Source organism: Catharus ustulatus, chromosome 8 (assembly GCF_009819885.2).
Source record: "Catharus ustulatus isolate bCatUst1 chromosome 8, bCatUst1.pri.v2, whole genome shotgun sequence".
NCBI classification, from domain to species: domain Eukaryota; kingdom Metazoa; phylum Chordata; class Aves; order Passeriformes; family Turdidae; genus Catharus; species Catharus ustulatus.
In genome coordinates, this window is record NC_046228.1 from 2991580 (window position 1) to 3013800 (window position 22221).

At 42.0% G+C, this 22221-nt stretch overlaps 1 protein-coding gene across 3 annotated transcripts; it reads right to left on the minus strand.

The window, feature by feature from the left end:
• Positions 1–492: 492 nt before the first annotated feature.
• Positions 493–22034, minus strand: EDRF1 (erythroid differentiation regulatory factor 1). Of its 3 annotated transcripts, none has more exons than XM_033066367.1 (25): positions 21874–22034; positions 20384–20496; positions 18395–18461; positions 17120–17245; positions 16532–16656; positions 16031–16190; positions 14704–14805; positions 14315–14436; positions 13534–13645; positions 12748–12895; positions 12565–12673; positions 12165–12276; positions 11001–11261; positions 10622–10693; positions 10356–10506; positions 8361–8549; positions 7172–7372; positions 6608–6826; positions 5435–5658; positions 4940–5098; positions 4381–4530; positions 4025–4178; positions 3671–3786; positions 2944–3104; positions 493–1277 (listed from the first exon to the last, which is right to left on the minus strand). In XM_033066367.1, exons 1-25 carry the CDS (start codon positions 21937–21939, stop codon positions 1109–1111), a joined length of 3588 nt encoding a protein of 1195 aa, XP_032922258.1. In that variant the 5' UTR covers positions 21940–22034; the 3' UTR covers positions 493–1108. The 3 variants fall into 3 exon arrangements, with proteins under 3 accessions (XP_032922258.1, XP_032922257.1, XP_032922259.1); XM_033066366.1 differs by having other exon boundaries at positions 20384–20592; XM_033066368.1 differs by lacking the exon at positions 14704–14805 and having other exon boundaries at positions 20384–20592.
• Positions 22035–22221: the final 187 nt, after the last annotated feature.

Below are 22221 nucleotides of genomic sequence, written 5' to 3' on the forward strand. Positions count from 1 at the left end.
CCAGAGTGGCTTCCTCAGTCACACTGGGACAGCAGCACAGGGGTTGGGCTTATGAAACACTTCCCTTTATCAGTATGAAATGCAATATTAGGAAGGCACAAATTGCTGCAAGATCACAGAATCCCAGGATGGTTTGGGTTTGAAGGGAGCTTAAAGCTCATCTGGTTCCATATGAAGGCAGTAAAACCGATTTCTACCTTTATGTAAAGTGGTTTATACTGTTATTATGCAACAATGAACCACATTTATTTGCAAAGAACATCAAGACATCAGATGTTCTGGAAAATTTTATCTTCAAATAATACATACTAGCAACAAAACCAAGAATCCTCACATGCTAAGACCTCACTCAGTGTTACATTGGAGTTCACAGAATTTTTTCTGTCTTTCAAATAGTTTTAATTCTGTTGAGCAGTTTGCTGCTCTGAGGAGGATCATAACCAAGAAAAACAAGGCAGACTGCTGTGTTTATATTTAATAAATAAATTTTTATTTAAAAATATCCTCTCTTTTATTCACAGTTTCAAGTCTGAAAAAGATAATACTATTCTTAATCAATTCCAACACAGCTGAAACCATTCACTTCCCAAAACAAAATCCCAGAGATGGCTGATAAATTGCAAGAGTCACATCAGAGCTAGAAAGGCACAGGTTTTTGTGCAGGATCCTCCCTGGGATTAAGAAGTGCATCCACATATTCCACAGAAATCTCCTGGTACAGCCTGAGCTGCCTTCAGCAGTGGAAGTGTTCCAGTGCAGCCCTGCTCACAAACCACATTTCATTAAATACCAAACCAGAGCAGCTGTGAGCTTACATCTTTCTGCAAAACACAGATTTCACTGCAAGAGAAAAAAATCAGCATTTTCCCCAGGGTGCAAAAGTTACATTTTTATCTCCAGAACTCCAAGCTGGCATTTCAACCAAAGAAATGCTGGGAGCTGAACAAGGAGAGCTCTGTGGGGATAAAAAGGAATCCCTGTGCTTGCCCAGGTTCCAACGGAACAACGGGAATGAACCAACACAAGCATCCCATGGGAACACCCCCAGTGCTCCCAGCAAGGCACTGGTGCTGCAGCTGTGCAGGGCTGCAGCTGTGCAGGGCTGCCCTCAGTGCAGGCCAGGGCTGCCCTGGCTCCTGGCAGCCAGCTGCTCCAGCAGGGACACGATGAGCTCGGTGCGCTCCAGCAGCGACAGCCCCTTGTTGGCAGTGGCACGAAGCAGCAGGGAATAAACCTGCTTGTTTGTTTTCAGAACTGCTTCTTCCTCATTGCTGCCCCTGCAAAGAGAGCAGAGAATCCCAGCTCTTAACCTGACCACAGCTCTTCCTTCTGTGAATTATTAAATTAAATAATGTTGATGAGTATCCCTGGGGATATCCTCACCACTCCCTGCACTGCAGCCACAGCATTCTGTTTATACTGCAGGCAGGAACATAAAATATAATAAAATACAATATAAATAAAAAAATATTTTATATAAATATAAAATACAATATAAAATGTACAAGCAGCAGTCAGGTTAATTGCAAGTGCTTCAGGAATGACTGAGAAATGTTGAAGCAAATTAATCACGCTCTTGGCAGGAATCAGGTTCATTTATTAAATAGAACAGGTACTCAATAAAAAGCCACTGAAATGCAAAGTATTTCTGGGATAAGTTACAAGTATTCACAGAACTCAGAGTTACTTTCAATTACTTCTCCCCTCTGATATGCACATGATTCCACTTTGGGAGGGTAAAACTGATTTCATCCATCCTGACTGCCAGGCTGCAAGTCTGGCTATCAAACACTCATTTTCCTACTTTGCCAAAGTGCACCCGAGACCCTGAAGCAGCATTTTGAGCTCCAATTTCCTTCCTTTTCACCCCAAAAGGCAGAAATGCACACAGGATGTACAGAAGGCACAAGAAAGGTTAAATCAAAGGTAGTTTCAAGCTTGGACTCAAAGTTTCAAGGAATTGAGCAGATTTTAACAGTCCCATTTCACATCATTCAAATTGCAACAGGTTCTCTGTGTGAAATCTTCAGTGCAAAACCTCAAGATGATGCCAAGGTAAATGTGGGGGTAAAAACAACCCAAAACAAAAAAATGAGGAGTTGCTCATGTTATGAGACAACAGAACTAAACCCATTTACTCAGTTAGCTGTGACATCTGCTTGGTAACAAATAAGTTATCCTGTAAAAACCCTCTGTGTTTCACATATTCAGATTGCCACCTTGTGGAAGCTCTTTTTTAGGAGGTGAAAGCTCCAAACATTGCCTGAAAACCAGCTAGAAATGCACCCAAGCTGTGTTCTCTTCTCATATTTTTTATTTACCAAGCCCCCACTATCAGCAGACAACTTCCTCACCACAATGAACTCATTTCTTGAATAGTTTACTTTTAGCAAAACAGCTCTTCCATCAGCAGTGCTTCAATCCCCAAACTATTAACCCAACTTCCAAACCTGAAAGAATCCTCTAGAACTAATGCCACATCTTCAGAACTTCACTTTATGTAACATTAGAACAGCTCCCACAATCACACACTTGCTGCTGGGGCAGTAAAAGGTATTTTCTGGCTCCAAAAGGACCACACACACTCAGATCAAAGCAGCAGAAGGAGTGGGGGAAGGAATTTGCTGCCACACCACATCTCAACATCTTTTCAAAGGCAGCACAAGAAGAAGTCAGGTTTGTCCTGGATCCCAGCAGCAGGACAGAAGACTCCATTAGGAATCAGTAAATTCTGTGACACCAGTGCACATGTCCCCCACATCCATCCCTCTCTTGGCAGCATTACTGATGTGCCTGAATTTCTTCTCAAGTGTTCTGCTTGCCAAACTCCACTGACATTTTATCAGCAAGGTGTATCCAGAGATCAGCAGCACCCAGGAACTCTGCCCTGTCACACATCAACCCCATGTCAGACAGGGTAAAACACACCAAGCTTCAACTTACCCAATCTTTTTTTTGCTTGAAGTTAACAATTTAATGGATTGGAGGAGAAGGAAAGACATCCTGGACTCAAAAATGCCAAGCAGTTTCAAGACTTCCTCTTTGTTCAGGCCTGCAGAGGAATCACTCACTGACACACTCTCAGCAGGACTTTTATCCTTGATCTACAGAAGAGAAACAACCCAAAACACTTTGACTGAATTCCACCTTTTAAATACTGGGAGTGATTTAAAAACCCCTCTTGCAGGTGAGCTGACTTTTACATGTGTTACCCAAACTAGCAAGGGACACACACATCAGCACATGCTGCAAGTAATTCTTGACTGAGGCATCAGGAACATAATTCACACTGGCTACAGACAGCTCTGCATGTTTTAACATTTAAATATTAAATATACCAGAGAGAGAACTTCTTTATTATATACACATTCTGAAGAGAAAACTTTTAAGGGATAGCAGAGCTGCACAAGAAGAAGTCCATTCACACAGGCCGTCCACATCTGTACAAAACTGTGTTTCAATCCATCTCTGGATCATGTTCTAGAGGAATTTTTTTTATCAGCTTCCAGGTTAAGGGAGAACTGCAATACCTCTAACTCTGTCCACACTCTTTAAGCCACTGGCTCTATGGAAAAGTAACCAAGGAATATTTTAACTCCCAAATCACCATTCTTTGGTGAAGGCACAAGCCAGAAGGGAGCAGGTATCACATAAGCTGAAATTCCTTTACCTGCTCAGTTTCTGCCACGAGCTCCTTCCTGATGAGCTGAAATGCACCCTTGGTTTTGGTCATTATATCAAGGGCCCCAGACAGAGTCTTTAATTTCCCAGCACTGCTGTTCTGACCTAAAAAAAACCAACAAAGATTTCCATGCAAAGATTTCAAGAGTTAGGAAGAAAGCACATAACTGCCCTAGTCAGCTGAAAAAACAGCATGATAAAAGTGCCTTGTCTCCTCTCTTGAGGAAAATTCCATTCTGAGCAGCAGATTGCTCCTGCTCTCATATAAATTTAGTTATCTAAAACCAAAACTAAGTAGGCAGTGGTGGTTTGCAAAGCTGTTCAAAGCCAGAGCTGCACTTACTGGCCATCTGGAACTCAGCAAAGGCCACTCTCTCCAGCTGCACACGCAGGAACTCGCAGGGGGCGTCCTTCAGGAGCTGGAAGAGTCGCACTGCTTTGCTGTAGTGCAGATCAGCAAGGACACGGTGCTGCTTCCTCAGGTGCTCATCCCCAACCTGCACTCACAGGACAGCACAGAGTAAATCCCCCCTCTCTGCATGTTCATGTTCAAAGAGAGGGCTGGGAAACAGCACTCGTTTCTTTGGTTAAGCAATTGAAATCAATACATCCCAGCCATAGGTAGGAGAAATATCAGCTCCACACATACTGAGCATGTTAAGGATGGAATTTAGAAAATCCAAGAGTCTGGAGCAATACCTGGTTCCTGAGGCAGCTGTGGTACATTGAAGCCAGCCTGTGGTGGATGGTGGCAGCTCGGTACTGGCACAGGGGCTGTCGTTCAGACACTGTATCAACATCACAGTACTTCAAGGACTTCATCATGGCTTCACTGACTTCCTTCTCTATCTACAACAGAAATAAATAAACACAAGTTTAGGAAAAAAAATCCCTGAAGAGAGGCTTTTCACAGGGGCACATAAAACCACCTTAAGCTGAAGGAAGATTTAGAGTAGATATTGAGAAGGAATTGCTCCCTGTGAGGGTGGGGGCCCTGGCACAGGGTGCCCAGAGAAGCTCTGGCTGTCCCTGGATCCCTGGAAGTGTCCAAGCCAGGTGGGACATTGGGGCTTGGAGCAGCCTGAGACACTGGAAGGTGTCCCTGCCATGGCAGGGGTGGCACTGAATGGGTTTTAAGATCTTCTCCAACTCAAACCATTGTATGATTCTACAATTCCAATACCGATTTTGCTCCCTGATGAGTTTTGCAGGATGCCAACAATGCATTTTTTCAGACACAATGAATGCCCTCTCTTACCTGCTCCTGAGCCTTTCTGGATAAGGGAGCATAATCCTGCTGCAGAGTTGCCATGGTGAAGTATGTTGTAGACAGCTCCCAGTTCACAGAATCCCAAACAGCTGGATGCACATCCCTCTTCCCCAGGGACCTCAATGCCTTCAGGTAGTAGTCAATAGCCTACGATGACAAAATCATGCACACAGTTACTGCCTGCATTTCTAACAACTAGAAATCAACTTCTTACTCAAAATATCTCCCTGAGCCTTCTGCAGTATTTCCCACTTGATAATCACTTTAATTGTGACCATGCAATTCTCTTGTGTGTGGCACTGCATTATGTTCAGTATCAGCATCTGAATGTCACAGCAATCAAACCTCAACACAACCACCACAGACCACACAGTCATCCCAGATTATTCCACCCAAATTTACACATATTTACCAAAGTATTCAAATACCTCACAGTAAAAGGCATTTTTGGGTCTGGGCCCTGCTTAAACAGGGAGGTGTTACCTTATTGTAATAAAGAGCCTCTTCTGGGGAAAACTCCCTTTTGAAATCCCCTTCAGCTGCACAGTGGGCCTGGGCACAGATCCTCATCAGCCTCCCCGTGTTGCACAGCAGAAGGGCAGCATTGGTGGCATCATCAATGGACTCAAAATTCTGAATTCCTTCTTCAAAGCAGGAGAAACTTTTCTTCCAGAGCTGCTGCTCTGTCGTCGAGACGTTTTTACTCACTAGGGTGAAGCACAAAGCTTAGAGACTCCAATTCCTCAGAGGTCCTGAGCAAACCCTTCCATTCTGTCTCCCCTATAAACCATCTCTTAGGATTTCCATATGGTTGAGGGTTTAATCTCTGAAGTGCACTATTACACCTACCCTACTTCCAAAACAATTCCAATAATAGGACAAACAGAACTCCAGGAAATTCACAGGATGCACCAGATTTTGTTTCCACAGTAATAATTCAGGAGATTGGAGTAATTTCTATAAATTTTCATTATGAAGCAAATAAAATGTGACTTTGAGACAGGTAAAATTCAGTATTTTAAGCTTTAATTTCAATTACATCACCTCTGCAAAAACCCAGAGATGATGACAAATCAGAGAATTGAAAGCCCAAGCCAAAACTCATCAACTAACACTTGGAAAAAGGTCACAGGAAACAGTTGGCATTTGGGAAATGGGAGCTGTTTACACTGAACTACCAGCACCCCACCTGTTCTACTGAAGAGAGCTCACTCCTAGACAATACTGGATTTGCTTTCAAAAACAAAACCCCACTGAACACCTCACCCTAAAAATCTTTTCCTCAAAAAAAAAAGCCAACCAAAAATAAACCAGAAGAAAAGCTTCCAAGGATTTACTTACCAAAAACTTCACAGAATGCAACATGCCCTCCCTTTCACAACACAGTTTGGATTTTCCCTGATGGTTTTTTGAGAGCATTTCACACATTTTAAAGGAATTTCTCCATATTATATATTCCATTATTCAGTTTAGGTTCAATTAACTACAGTATACAAGCCACAGTGATCTACTGTAAACAAATAATCCCAGTGGACATCAAAAAACTACAAAGTCATTCAAATGTCCTCTTTAAAAATCAGATTTTTCATACAATTAGTGAACTTGATCACTGCTGTAGCTCCATGAAATGGTCAGGAATGGAAAAAGGATACTTGCCCACTCTCTCAGTCTGCACTGCAGCTGCCTGGTTCATGTAGAACACTCCAATCTCATTCCTGATATTGCCCATCCTCTTGAGCACCTGGATGTGCTGCTCTGGGTTTTGGCTTTTTAAGTTACTGAAGAGCAGGATTTCATAAGCTGCTTCATAGCATTTACAGCTGACAGAAAGCTGGTATTCCAAGTCTGTGGATAAATCTGTAGCCCAGGCAAACACTGCAAAAAAAAAATAAAAATACAAAGTCTTTGTGTCAAGCAGTATTTCTAAGTCTAGGGGAAAAGGTCCAGAGCAGGTACAAGACTCATGTCAGGTAGATTTTATTAACTGAAACAGTTCCTGCCTTTAGTTGTTTCACAGCTTCAGGCCATGTCACACAATACCTTGACAAGCCCATTCTGTATGACAGGCAGGATGAGCCTTCCCTGAAGGAAACAGAAGTGAAGTGCAATAACCCCTCTGCCACAAGCTCTCCTAGTGCATGGTTTTGAGGAAACCCAATGGAATTATTGATGCCTTTCATGTATCCAAAGTCTGGCACTTCTCCTGTGTCAGGATCATACCTTGGCACCTGGATTCTCTGTGAAGGCTGTGTAATATCTCCTGATCTTCTTTAGTCTGGTAATTGTATTCTTCAAGGTAAGCTGCTCTGTTGTTTGCATTCTGAGCCAGCATTAACTGGATATCTCCACAAAGGGTTAAGCACTGGCACAGGAACACCAGCACCTCAGGCAGCATGCTGCCACACAGACAGCAGTAGGTATCTGGTAGGAAAAAAAAAGGATGAGGGAGGAGGAAGGAAAGGAATTACACATCAAAAGGTTTGACATAAGCTGACAAGATAATTGGGTTTTATGTTACTCGTCTGCATACAGAGAATAAGTGTGACAACACATTATCCTCAGAAGAAATAACCTATTTTAAAGTCACAGCTGCTCTACACTGCTGATGGTTTAAAAAGAGCCCTGTGTTGTCCAAGATGAACAGCCATTTTGGTAATAATTACAAATGCTGAGATTTGACCAAGGGAAAATTGACTTTATAGAGATTAACTCAAGGGAGATACAGCCTGAAAAGTTAATTTCCAAAAGGCAGAGTTTAAAGTTGCAAGCTGCAGAGTGCTGTGAGTTACTGAGAAGTCCACTGATGCTTTGTGCTAAGATCAAGTGGATTTGCTTTATAAACCTCCTCCTGCCCTAAGACAGAACCTTCCCTTATGGCAAGGAAATAGCAGCACCTTAGCACTAAGCTAAGGGATTTCCCAGTTAGTTACTCTCATTGTGGCAGTATTAGTCTAAACAGCCTGATTTTACTTTTTTTTCTTTTCCTCAGTAATACTTCAAGGTGTATTCTATTTTAGAGGAGCATCCAATTCAGCTGCTGAAGAGGTTTAGTATTTCTCAGAGTCAAGGATATATTTAAATAACATAGGAACCACCAAGGAAAAAACACCAGCTTGCAGCAGCCTCACCTGGAGCACAGAATACTGTCTTAGCTTTGGCACCAGGACAGACTCTCCCAAATTCTGCTCTGGAGCTCTAAATGTGCCCTCAGGTTCCCAACCTGTCAAAATGGGATCATCTCTCTATCCTCACTACAGACTTCTGCCCTGAACACTGAGTTAAGTTAAACACAAGCCTGTCAGACTTGTCCCTGCTCACTGCAGGGAAAAATCATGCACAGCAGTATCTGAAGTGGTGACAGGTCTCTCCAGGCAGTGGCACAGGTGACAAATCCATTGAAGGAACTTACCATGGCACTGCAGGGCCAGCTTGATGTATCGCAGCGCTCGCCCGTACTTCTGCAGGATCATAGCAGCATCTGACAGCACATAATAGGCTCTGGATGATTTCAGGATGAGCTGCAGTTTCATTTTATATTGCCACGATCCAGGAATCATTCCTGACTGACTGGAATGCTTCCCCTTCTGGAAGGAGCCCACTGGAAGAGGAACAGAACCTCATCAGTGACTATCCCCTCTAACCTGTGCCAGAGGTTGGACACGACTCCATCTGCACAGGCAGGATGGGAATTGCCTGCTGAGAGCCCTGCACAGGCAGGATGGGAATTGCCTGCTGAGAGCCCTGCACAGGCAGAGCTCTGCCTGCCACCCCATTATCATCTGCAAAACACACCCACCACGTGGCACTTCTCCATGCACTGCACCTGATAGCAGCACGCTGCAATCCAGTGGGACAGTGACACTGCAGGGACCTCTCTGGCCTCAGCTTGTGAGACAGGAGCAGAGGCCAACACTCCTCCCTCAGAGAGCAATAGGAAAAAACAAGGAGGCCAAGGCAGAATTTGTCATGTTCTCCACCAAATCCTTAAGATAAATGCTCAGTTTCTGTATAAGCAGTTTTGGTGAGAAAGCTTCCATGTGTGAGTTTAGCCTCCAGCACACAAGAACCTGGATAACCTGGTCCTTCCCACAGGAGAAGCAAGCACTTTCTCCCACTCATTTCAAGATACCCTCTGCATAAGGTTCTGAAGCTTTTCTTTGATGCTGCAGAAAGAACAGGTCACTGTTCCTGATTTAAGGCCTGTCCCTATCAAGGCACAGTTTTGCCCTGACAGTATTTGTACACAGAAGTGAGTGTCTTGCTTAAGGTGGATTTACAAGGCCTGACTTATAAACCCACTATCTTACAATAATATATAAATATATAATAAATTCTTCAGCACTACATGTTCTGTTAGGACAAAGACAAATCTAAAACATAACATCCCACACACACACTGCACATACCCTGTATCCACACACTATTCATAGGTAGTCCTCTTGAAGTTAGAAATGCCAGGATTTACAGCACTTGTCCTTTCCATATCTATGTAAATATGTGCATGTGGCAGAGAAAATACAGAACTCAAATCACAAAACAAACCCCTGGACTGGGAAACAGAAGTGAGCAAGCAGCACTGCTGCAACTTCAGGGATAGACTCAAGCACAGATCCAGGAATGTGTGTGAGTGTGAATAACTCAAAACTGAACTGGCTTCTTATTCAGAGATTTTTCAAAGGGAGAAGGGAGGAGAAAGGAAAGAACAAAGAACTGCCAAAGTAGGCAAGACAGTTTTTTCTGGGCTATGCTTACAGGGCTTCTTGCCCTGCAAAGAACTCTACTACTTTCAAACAAAAAGTCTTGCCTGAAACTTTTTATGTCACTCTAGAACAAAATAAAATAGAGATACTGTGGTCTGAAACTTCTGGAGTTTGAGCATTTAAGCAAATAAAACATCTTTTATTTGCTGCTTCCTTTCACAACTGTAGAGGTACAAGAAAGAAAACAAAATCCTAGTTAACATTTTATATGCAATTCAAGCACCAATGTAGGAACAAAACCTGCCAGAAGGGAGAAATTCTTCCAGAAAACATCCAGGTCACACACACACACACACAAAGAACTGAGACCTATTTTTAACACAACCCACAAAACTTAGAGTGCTCCACATACCAAACCTCAAAATACCAAGCCCTTATGGAAGTCATCTGAAAGCCACATCTAAATGGGGTCCAGTAAAATCATGTGTTGACTAATAAAAGATTCTTTGCTATGCAAAATATCTCAAATGAGCTTCTCTTTTCATATTTAAAAAGGAACAGACTGTTCTCTAATTTTCAGTGCACTTTTCCTTAGGCAATGGTGTAATTAGTGATTTAAACACACTGTTTTGACAATCAAAATAAAGTAGCAGCAGCATGTGTTGGCACTGGAAAGGTCTTATTTGCACAACAATACCACTTACTTTTGTCTAGAAATAAGGCCATCTGTTTTTCCAGAGACTCAGGACCACCACTGGTGGATTCATCCTCATATTTCAACGGGATTGGAGTGCTGGGGTCAGCTGCAGGGAGGTCACCTTCTTTTTTAACACTGCTGTCAACAGACTTCAAGCCCTGCAAAAGGGAGGAATCATTTCATTCACCTTGAGAGCAATATTTAGCAAACACAGAGTGGATGAAGAGCTGGGGGGGAGGTGAAGCACCCTCAGGAAGCTGGCAGTGAACTCACCTCCAGGACGTGGTTGAGCACCAGCCTGCAGCGCTCCTCGGTGCCGTGGCAGACAGGGAATGCACAGCTGGGCTTCAGGGGGGCACCAGGGAGGGAAGAGAAGAAATGTCAACACAGGAAATAGAAAAATGACTGGTCAGGAGATGCAAGTGAGAGGTAACATCAAGACAAAGTGGAATATGGCAAGGAAAAAATCTACATGAGGCCTGCTCTACCATAAAATTCAAACAGCTCAGAATTTGAGCAGCTCACAAAATGTTTCTCTGCCCACTTCAGTTAATCTGAAGGCAAAATCATGGAATTGAATTTCACTCCCCACTTTTGTCCCATGAACTGAATCATGCAGGAAAACCCAGAAATACCCCCCAGTGTCACTCACACGTATTCGATGCACAGACTTGTACTTCTCTGGTACTGACAACTCCCCAACAGATTTGATTATTGCCACTGCTTTATTGTCATCTGGGGGATCTGAACTGTTGCTGTAAGAACCATTTTCATCACTGTCTGGCATCTCTTCCTCTTCCTCACTGTAACTTTCATCAGAATTTCCATTTATAGGGAAGTCTGCACTGTCTTCTTTTTTAGGTTCATCCAGCTGAAAAAGCTCTGACAACATGTAGTTTGCTGAAGCAATAATCTTTACAAAGGAGAGAAAAAAATTATTCATTCTCAAGTTAATTTTTTCTTTTGAGAGGCAAGAATATAAATTATCTTAGAATAAGGAGTACAGAGGACATGCAAAGAGGTGTTTGATATTTGATAACCTGCAAATACAGCCTGAGCAAATTCCCTGCAAGGGAAAAGATCCAAGCTGATCAAGGTTAGAAAAGAATAAAAACCAATTGGAAGAGAACAAGTAGTGTCTGTTCTAACAGCCCACAGACCACAGGAGACAGCACAAGGATCTCATGCAAGCAAAAAAAATTAAAAAAACATATAAATAAATAAAATTAAGAGATGCCACTGGGATTTTGAAAACCTTTCACAACTCTAGAAGGAATTCACATTCTTATTAGTTTAATGTGTGCCATGTCTCCTCCTGTAATCCATTCTAATTATGATTCAGATTTTTCACATCACATTTTTGGGATTCATTTTCAGTTGAAAACAGCTTAAATCATTTACAGACTCTCTAGCCCAACCCACTAATCAAGGCAGGCTGCTCAGAACTGTGTCCAGCTGGGCTTGGGGTATCTGAAAGGATGGACACTACAACTTCTCTGGCTGGCCTGTCCCAGTTTTCAGCCACTTTCAGAGTAAAAATGTTCATATATTCATATTTTCCACTTTTTATCCTGGATCTGCACCCAAAGGACTCTCTGGCAGCAAGAATGTAATGAGGAGTTCCTTTTTGGGGCAGCAAAAAATACTAATTAAAAAATTAGCATGGGGATGCTTTAAAAATAAAATCAATTTTTAAGTTTGTTTATAAATTCTCTCCTTTGGGAGAAAGAAGTAGCACACCCTTTATTACCAGGTTGATTATGATTACAGTATTATTATAATTACATAAAAGTGCAAGACAACATTGAATTCTTACTTGAGGATGTCTGCCATTGTCCAACAACTTCAGACAATTCAGGAGCAATGTTCTGATTGTGCCATAGTGTTTCTTGTTCTGGTTTTTCTTCAGCATCATATTGCAAGCAACTCTGAAAGTTGAGCAAAACAGTGAAATCTCTGGATAAGTTGTTTGTGCTAGAAAACAAAGAAGCTTTAAACAATATTCTTCAACTGTAGATCTTCCAAACTTTATGAGTTTATCAGCAAAGAAGTTTACAAGGAGAAATGATGCAAAGGAAAAAGTCTGGTTTGATCTAGTGGGACCAAGATTTAGCAAGTTTGTGTATGATTTGTCATTTGGGCATGATTTCTGGTCTGTGTTCTGAATAGAACTGCACCAAGAATTAAATGTTGCAACAAAATTGATAAAAACTCACTTGTAGAGCAGAATTGCCACTGGCATTGTAAAAGGATTTTGGTATTTGTCTTCAGTCTCTTCACAAAGCGTGGTGAGGTCATACAGCTTTACTATGTCACTCCCACTTGCTGCAAAGAAAAATCTTTCATTAATCAACATCACATTACCATCAATCTTTTCAAACTGCTCTAAACCTTCTTACCTTTAAAAAGCCAATAGGTGTGTCCTTCTTTGGTGCAATTTGATTTCAGAAAAGATAAGATATTTTGAGCAATATCTTTTATCACTTTGGTAGAAAAATTAGAGTTTTCCAAATTGGGAATATCTTCAGTCTTGATCATTTCATATTTCTGCAAAGAACAGAAATTACAACTCAAGCTTAGGAGGATTTTGTGACACCAAAATTAATATATCAGTGTCTCTATCAACAGCTAAAAAGAAACAAAGGCTGCTATTATGATAAATTGAGTTTATTTCCATGATTTACTTTAAGCAAGCACATCTTGACTATGCTACTCAATCAAAGCTTTAAGAAGGATCCATTTTTATTACAAACATGGTGAATAGAGAACAAAAGATGAGGAAAAATAATGGAGAGAAAGCACAACAGCTGTTATTTCAATGAAACCTAGTCAGCCTAGGAAACAGAAACACAGCATAAACATTCAAAACTTTGTATCTGTCTTGGCAAGGGAACACTGCACATTTCAAGATGTTAGAAACTGATTTCTGCTGTTGCATTTTTTATTTTTGCCTTCACTCAAACATCAGGGGAAAAGGAATCTTGCATGCATGAAAGGGAGAGGAAGAAAGAACACACTATTTTTAGATAACTGCTGCAAGTTTTCTAAGATGCTTCTCACTCTGCAACACAGGATTTTTGTCATCTTTGCTCAGAACAGTGTGAAGGATCTGTTATAACTGAGGCAATTTTAGAAGATGAAGAATGAATTCTTATTTTAAGGGATATGCAAAGAGCCAGACTCACCTGAACAATTCCATTGACATGGAAGCACATCACAAGCTCTGGTACGTTGCATATTAAGTTGTCCAACCAGTAGTCAATCCCTGTTAGCACATTTATTGGCTTGTTGTTATCCCTAGAACAAAATATTTCTAGTGTTGTTTAAATCTTTGTTTACCCTTCAGGAGCTATTAGGGAAGTTTGGGGATTTGAGTTTAAGTTACCTGAGAGTGGATGGATACTAAAACAATTATTTGTGAATTGCTGTATTAATAGATGTGCTGATCTCTCCAATGGAATATGCTCCCATTCCATCAGCAGTTGGGAGTTTTTGCCCACATTTAACAGGCTTCAGATGTCACACTATTACCAAGATAGTAAGTACTTCAGAAATTCTAAAGGAATAGCACTTTCAGCTACAACTAATTATAGCACAAACCTTCTACCAGATCTTCCAGAATTCCTTGCAGAGCAAGGTACTGTTAATTCCTAGAATTTCATCTTAAAAGGATGACAAATACACTAAATGAGCTTCAAGTTTTTGCTCATTCTTTGCCTATGTAGAGGCAGGAACAGGCAGAGTGATAATGAAGGGATTGACATTAACTTGGGACTGGAACAGTTCTGTCTCACTGCCCAATAATATTTTAAGTGTTTATGGTCAACAAGCAGCTACTGAAATTCAGACTCCCAGGAGGAGAAATACTACTGCTCTCTTTTATCAAAATAGCAAAAAAATGCTAACTGGGAAGCAGAGTAAGCAGTCAAGGCTGGCATAAAGAACATCTAGGAACTTCTAACTCACCTGAGCCGCAGGCTCACAGCAGGGTATCTCCCACCTCCAAAGATTGGCATATTGGATCCCACCAACATGTGGATGTCTTCAAAGGTCCACAGGATATTACGAACAAAGTCATTTTTAAGTCCCTTCATTAAGAGAAAACAGAATTGGCCTGTAACTCAGTGGTATGGCACTTGTTCTCCATGACATTCTGTGGAATTATGAGACAGCAAGAAGCCAAAGCAGCAAATAAAAGCCAGCACAGGATGAACCCGGCGCAGTCACAGGAACTTAAAATTGCAGATACCACAAAAGCTACTTCTACAGGGACTGAGCTTTGCCCTTGGTTCCAGTTTAGGCCCAGTTTGGAGGTGTTGGTTTAACCTGGGGTTCAGCTCTCACATAAAGCATACCTGACTGTTCTCCCCGTCATTGAACAAAGGAGTCAGGTTTTGTTCTCTGGGGGCTGAGGCCACGTGCCCCACTAGATATGAGGGTTCAAGAGGCACATTTCCCTGTGGAGAGCACAAGGATAAGGAGTGATTCTGCTGCTGAGGTCAAGTCAGCCATTTATAAAAATATGAACAACAAAAGCACGTAAGGGAAAAAACTTTACCTCCAACAACTTTAAATAAACCTGCACTGAACTGCAAAAAGCACCTAGGCAGTGACTAGAATGCTTCTTTTCTATAATTAGTGCCAAAATGTTGTATTTTGTAATATTCTCAGAGGCCCTGGGAAGAAATCAGAAAGTATTTATAGGAGGTCCTTATTAACCTAGGGTCAACACCAGATTCAGTGTCCAGAAGCAAAACCTCTATTCTGCTGGTTTATTTATAAACTGAAGAAAATGGCACTGTGCAAATGCACAACAGTTTCTTCATGATCAACAGTCTGCTGAATTGGGGAATGGTTCCTCAAGAGGGTAGAGGAGAGAAGTCCTTTTCTAAAAGCTTTCAAGCACTGAAGTGTTTCTCCACACAACACATGCAGTTACAATTTTATGGATAATGCAAGTTAGAAATTCCCTAAATTTGGCAGATCAGTCTTAATACTGTGCAAGCACAACTATAGCATCATTATTGTATTAATGCAGACTGAAGACAACAGATCTTTCAACCTCTCCAAAATTTAATCAATTCCTGGTTTATATTACTCACAAAAGCCACAGGAATTAACAGTTTTCATAAATAAGTTTAGCCAGAATAGAAACCCTGAATTAGGGCCTGATACTAATCATAGCTTGTTGCATAATTGCTGTAAACATCTCCCCTTTCACTTGTGTAATCTCATGGCAAGTATTTTTAAGTGCTTGACTGTTTTCCCTTTTTAGAAATTTTGATTTTCCTCTTCATCTAATAAATTCAGGACCACCAGAAGATGGATTTTAATGGCAGATTTAAAAAGAAAGGCAGAACTTTAAGTCTCCAAACACATCTTCTGATTATCAGGACATCCCTACTTTTAGGTCAAGGCACTGATGACTACTCTTAGCCAAAGGCTTTGTTTCTCAAATATGCTGGGATAAACAGCAATTTAACATTCCAGTGACAGAACAAAAAGCTGAAATTTGAGCTCTGAACCACTTTCAAATCTGGAACTGCACCTCCTGCCAAGTTCTCCTCATGCCTTAGCTCAGCTCTCTCAGCAAAGGGAGCTGCAGCAGCACTTGTGAGAACATTTCTACATCTGTGGCTCTACAAACACTGTGGTGCCATGTAAAACATTCTCCACACCAACCTGGTTAGAGGCACCTGGATCTTCAGATAGCGAGGAAGGCATTTCAAAAGGAGCTGGCCAGGAGGCCCTTCCTGCTTCATCACTCTCACCTGCAACAGGACCCTCCTGGTGCTGCTTGGAAGTGGAAGGAACAGGCTGAGCAGCTCCATCTCCATTAATGCTAACAAGGAAACATTTACAAGTTCAGCTGACAAGATGCAAACAGATCCATTTTTAGAATTGTTATGTTTGATGCACCCTTGCCAACAAATGACTTGGCTGATATGCAGTTAATTAAGTCATGCTGTTTATTTTATGCTTTAGTATTTCAATTTTAAAGTAAAATACTTCAATTTTTGTGAAAACATTTCATGTTATTCCCTGGCCTCATCCCTCAGTCCCCACTGTATAAGAAAAAGCAGTAAATAAATCAGACCATAATGGAGTTTTAACATTTACTCCAAGACCAAAAACCAAGCAGAAGTGGTGCAGAATTCAAGTTTCATGCAGACAAAAGGTTACCTGTAATATAAAAACTTGGAAAGTATTGCCTTCTGGTACCAATGTTCTTTACTCTTCTTTTTTCTTTGCCACTTCTGATCAATCAGCCTTTGATAAAACTCTTTCAGCCATGTCCAGTCCCCTGTCTAGGCAACAGAAGAAACATGAAAATAATGTCAACAGCATCTGCAAAGTAATCCAAGTGCTTTATAAACTTACAAATACTCATCCACAAGAAAAAACCCAGAAAAAAAACTTCAGAGCTGAAGCTCTGAATTGGCCATTTATTGAAAATATACAGCTTCTAGGAAAGTTTTGTTACTGAAAATTTGACTTAATCAGAAAATCACATATATAAGAGGTTACATAGTAAGAAACACATATTGCTTATAAAAATCAATCAAATTGTATAGCAGTACTACACAAAAGTGAGACAGACTATTAACCCTACAGTACCATAACACATCAGAGGTAGTTTGTTGGTAAAGTGCTGCAGAACAGCAGTTTGGCACCCACATATGATTTTTAGGACTTTCCAGACATTTTCTTGCTACTCTAGTCCTGAAATAATGCATTTTGCCCACAGTTATCAAGAACCACGTGGTTCACCTGAGATGATCTCATGAAGAGCTCCTGGATATCCAGCTCATCCAACAGGAGTGTCCTCCCAATTCTGTGCACTGCCATGCTCACGTGGGACTTGCTGTAAGGGATCTTCAGGAGTTTTTTGATGTTCTTGCAGAAGGAAAGAGAAAAGAGAGAATATTCAATCTAATTATGCTGCATGGGAAGACAACTGTCAGGGAACTAAGGCCCCATCACATGTAACAGTGATCTGGAGAGACTCCAAGTCTAAACTCCATCACTCCAAACATCCTCCCTTCCTTCTTCTTCCCCCCAGCCCCCTTTGGTCAGTCAGGGTCACCTGTCCTGGCTGTGTCTCTTCCTGGCTTTCCATGCACTCCCACCCTCTGCTAGCACAGCAGGATGAGAAGCAGGAAAGGCTCTGGCTCTGTGTAAGTCCTGCTCAGCAACAATAAAAACATCTCTGTATTATCAACCTGTGCTCAGGATAATCCCAAAACAGTCCATTACCATTCACTGGGAAGAAAATTAATTCTACCTCAGCACACTTGGTCAAATAAAACCTGACAGTGCCAGGGATTTTAAAACCATTCCACAAGAAAATGCATTTGCTGAGGGCAGAGAACACAAATGACAGTGATAAAAAGACCAAGTCATCAGTGGAAACAAGACACTTAAACACGTTCTCTGATTGGATCACTGTGACCAGGTACCAACAGAAATGACAAAAATATGCAAGTGGATGATTTGGATTGTGAACCTTTATTTCCACAGCAGGAATACCAATTCTTTGTCAGGTGTCCAAAGCAATCCAGACAGAGATCTAAGTCTGAATACAAATCTGACATATTAACATTAGTGTGTTTTCTGAGGAGCCTCATCTGAATTTTACAGATATTACCAGCACCAACAGAGCTGACAAAAATCAAAGAAGTTGGAGGGGAGCTCTCTGTTCTAGGTAAGAACAGAAAAAAACCCCAACCTGAGAGCAACAGTTTTCATCAAAATAACTGATTTCAAACACACAAAGACAACTACCTTGCTAGACTGAGGTGCTGCATTTTCTAAACTGCACACTTTAGCTGCAGATTATTTACAGAACTCCAGAGGAAGTATCATTTTCTCTCTACATTTCTTATTCAGTGATCTCAACTCCCTTACTTGGTGATCTGTGATTCATTAAGGGATCTTTCCTTTCCCCCAAAGGACACAAAGATGCCAGAAGCCATCATAGTACCTTAAAATAAAAGTTTACATGATGTAAGAATTTGAATGAGAGAATTGAAGATGTGTCCATACCTCTGAATCAGACACCACATCCACATCATTTCCAACGGAGTCAATGAAGTCATAGGCCATCCCAAAGCTATTGAAAAGAATATTACAAGTTAAGACAGCTCCAGTGTGACACTACAGACCTGGTTTTTACATCTGTTTATTAGTGGCTATCTTCTTTTTTCCTCTGCCTTCACTCAGAGCCAGGATTGAAGCACAAGAGACAGTTTTTATGTTCAGACTCAGCTGTTTATTAACTCTTATCTAAAGCACAGTGAGTGCTACAGCACTTCCAGCTAACAAGCTAAAAATGACAAAATGGAGCTGGATCTTGCTCATTACAAGGTCTTTTATTAAAGGCAAACAGTCCAATTAAAAGCTAACATCTATTATTTATACTTTTGACCCAATGACCAAACACCTGTGACCCACACTGCAGGATTCTCTATCCAACCAAACACTACTGCCTGAAACCAAGAAGAAGGAACAAGAAGGAAGAAAAATCCAGAACCTCAATTCTGTCCCATACCTATTACTATATTCTAAAACCCAAATTCCAAGCCCTTCACCTGAGGCTGTTAGGTGTGACAGTGAGTCTCTGTAGCCTTGAGACAAGCACCTGTCTGATCTGTAAAGTCTTTGCTTTCCAGCTTGAGCACCAAAGAAAGAGTCTGAAGCCGTTTTCTGAGGTTTCCAAGGTTGTTTATTTTTTCTTATCTAAGGAATTCTTTCCCTGAGCAGCTGAGATCTCTTCAGCAGGTCAGTCTGAGGCACACTAAAATACAGCTAAACATCACTAAGTGTAATGAGATCTAAAATTAACCAAGTGACTGACTTAATCTTCATATTCTGCAAGTTTTTCAAATATAGCTTTGAAAGTGCTTAGATCTAATTTCAGGAATTGAAGTCAAGAAAAATCAGAGCAAAGGAAGGATTCTTTTTAACACTGAAAATAAGAAGACTTCTTCAAGGAGTCTCTCTTTAAGGCATTAAGCATGTTATTAATTTTAGTAGCTGTGACTGAATTTATCTCTTATTCACATTTTCCAGAACTGCCCTACATGTTGTAACAGACACATTGTCTCTTCCTCCACCCTCATTAAGGAAATTACTTAAGTTGGAATATTTTAATGTACAAATCATTCTTTAAAATAAATCCAAATACTACCAAAATCCAAGACATACATGATGTGCAAGTTATATTTTCATTATCAGCTTTTAACACTGACATTAGAGAAAGAGACTGAACTGCCAGCCTCTATTTGACAAACACAGCATCTAAAATAAACATGAAAAATTCATAAAGCTCTGAAAAACATGTTACTCTGCTCTGAAAAGTACAGCTCCTAAAAGAGATGATGAGGATGTAAACACAGACCTTGAACAAACTGTTAAATTCCACTGACTGGCTGACTTGGTGTCAATTTGCTTGTTCAGCACAGGATTTGAGCTCTGTGTTTATGAACACTCTGAACTCAACTCATTCAACAATTTAGCAAACATCCACACTGAAAGGTAACACTGCTTCTTGGCTGTGCCCCTCATTTCACCTACAGTGTGATAGAATTATGAAATCCTGACATAAATACGAAATTTCATTTGCCATGAGTCAGATTCAGTTTCTAAAGATCCAGATGAGCTGTACACTGGTGTGCAAGGGGAACCACATGTTCCATTTTCACCTGCTATCACAGGCAGAAGGGCTGGCTGAACCAGTCCAGTTTGATCTGGGCCAACCAGGGAAGGACAAGAAGTCAGTATGACTGTCTGAGGCGAGGTGTCAACATGCACGTGAACAAATAACCAACATCATCAATTGTTTACAAAGGAGACAAGATCAGAGCATAGAAAAAACAACTCAAGATGAAAAAGCAGAGGGAGAATGGTTAAGACAAAGTAATATGTAGCTGCTATGGTAAAACCTGTGCTTTCTACTTTAAATGGCATAGGATCCAACTTCACAATCAGAATTATTCTTAAAGGCCTGGAAAAAAATAGGGGCTGCTGTTTTACCTTGAGAAGGGTTTACTTTTTTTGCTGTTGCCCAGAATGGTTGTCCCTGCTGGTCCCAGCTTGGCACTTTCCCGTAGCCAGTTGGCAGGAGGCAGCTTCAGGTCTGTTTTCTCCTGCAGACGGGCAAAGGCTGCTTGAGGAGGGGCTGAGGAGTATTTCACCACAGCACTGCTCTTCACCTCATTGCCTCCAAGGAACAGCACCGAGCCCTGGTTTCCAGAGAGAAATTAACCTTCTCTTTAAGTGCTGGCAATTAAAACTATCAGGCTTGTTCTGTGATAATTTATTTTTAATGCTAAGTGAGCGAAATCCAGTCCTATATTCACTTACCTTTCCTCAGTTTTCCAGTTATCCCAGTTCCAACTCGTGTCAAGCATAAACCTCACTTTAGGAATTATCACAGAATCATTTAGTTCAGAAAAGACCTCCAAGATTATCAAGTCCAGTCTGTGATGGATCTGTCACCCAGACCAGAGCACTGAGCACTTGGACACCTCCAAGGATGGGGACTCCACAACAGCTCAGAAGCCTATTCCAATGTTTGACAACCATTTCCATGGAGGAATTTTCCCAAATACCCACCCTGAGCCTCCCCTGGCCCAGCCTAAGGCTGCTCCCTCTCCTCCTGTCCCTGTTCCCAGAACCCAAATCCCCCTGGTGTCCCCTCCTGGCAGGGACTTGTGCAGAGCCACAAGTTCCCCCCTGAGCCTCCTTTTCTCCAGGCTGAGCCCCTTCCCAGCTCCCTGAGGAATTCTCCAGCCCCTTCCCCAACTCCACTCCCTTCCCTGGACACACTCCAGCTCCTCAATGTCTTTATTGATGTAACAGCCCCAGAACCAAGCCCAGAATTGAAGGCTGACCTCAGCAGTGCCCAGCACAGGGGGACAGCCACTGCTCTGGTCCTGTGGCCACACTGTGGCTGATCCAAGCAGGTGACAGTGGCCTTCCTGCCCACCTGGGCACACTGAGGTATGAGAACTGAACTGCCAGCAAAGTCCACACAACACAAAATCGCTCAGAAACGCTAAAACGAACTCATGATTCTCACTGAAGTTTGGGAAAGGACGTGTTTATTAACACCAAGTGTTCACTAACACCAGCATTGTCACCAACACCAACATTAAAGCCAAACACGCTTCTGCTTTAACAAAATAATAAATTAAATAAGCCTATTTCTTTTCAAACACAGCAAAACACGCAGCTGTCACCCGTGTGCGAGGAGCTTTGAACTAACACATGTCGAGGGAAAAACAGCTCCACAGGACACCACTTACGTAAATGCGATGCACTTAGGCATAACAACACCAACACTGCTCGCAATTAACGCTTAATCATAATTAGCGTGTTCCCTACCGCACTCCGGCCCTGACAAACCGGAAAGAAGATCAAAAACACCGCTTCATTTAAAACACCACTGGGGGCTGCGCCTGGAGCTGAGGGCTCGACCTCCCCCTCAGCCCCGCTACCTCACCTACCACGGCGCCGCTCACCTGCTTGGGCTCCTCCGCGTCTCCCCTCAGCGGGGCAGCGGCGCCCGCACCGCAGGGCTCCTCCATGGTCCGGGAACGGAGCGGGAATAGTCCGGGAATGGAGCGGGAAGGGCCGGCGGGAGCGGAGCCGCTTCCCGGGGGTGTCCGGCCGGGAAGCGCCGCCTCTCGCGAGACTCTTCGAGAAGGCGCGGGAAGGGCGGGCTCTGAGGGCGGCGCCGTGAGGGTGGGAGGAGGCGGCGGCTCCGTGAGGGGCGGGTGTGGCGAGCTCAGCCGGAGCAGAGCTTGTTTGAGTTTGGAAATGTTCCTGAGCAATCTGGGAGCCGTCCCTAACTTGTGAATTCACCAAAG

What these genes read in the sequence shown, in the direction of transcription:
- EDRF1 (XM_033066366.1), bottom strand. Translation starts at nt 21,939, where the DNA reads ATGGAGGAGCCCTGCGGTGCGGGCGCCGCTGCCCCGCTGAGGGGAGAC. An exon ending in GTGGCAATTCTGCTCTACAA is followed by an intron (nt 12,277 to 12,564) that starts GTGAGTTTTTAT and finishes CTCAACTTTCAG; the next exon opens with AGTTGCTTGCAATATGATGC. An exon ending in CCAGAAAGGCTCAGGAGCAG is followed by an intron (nt 4,531 to 4,939) that starts GTAAGAGAGGGC and finishes TTTCTGTTGTAG; the next exon opens with ATAGAGAAGGAAGTCAGTGA.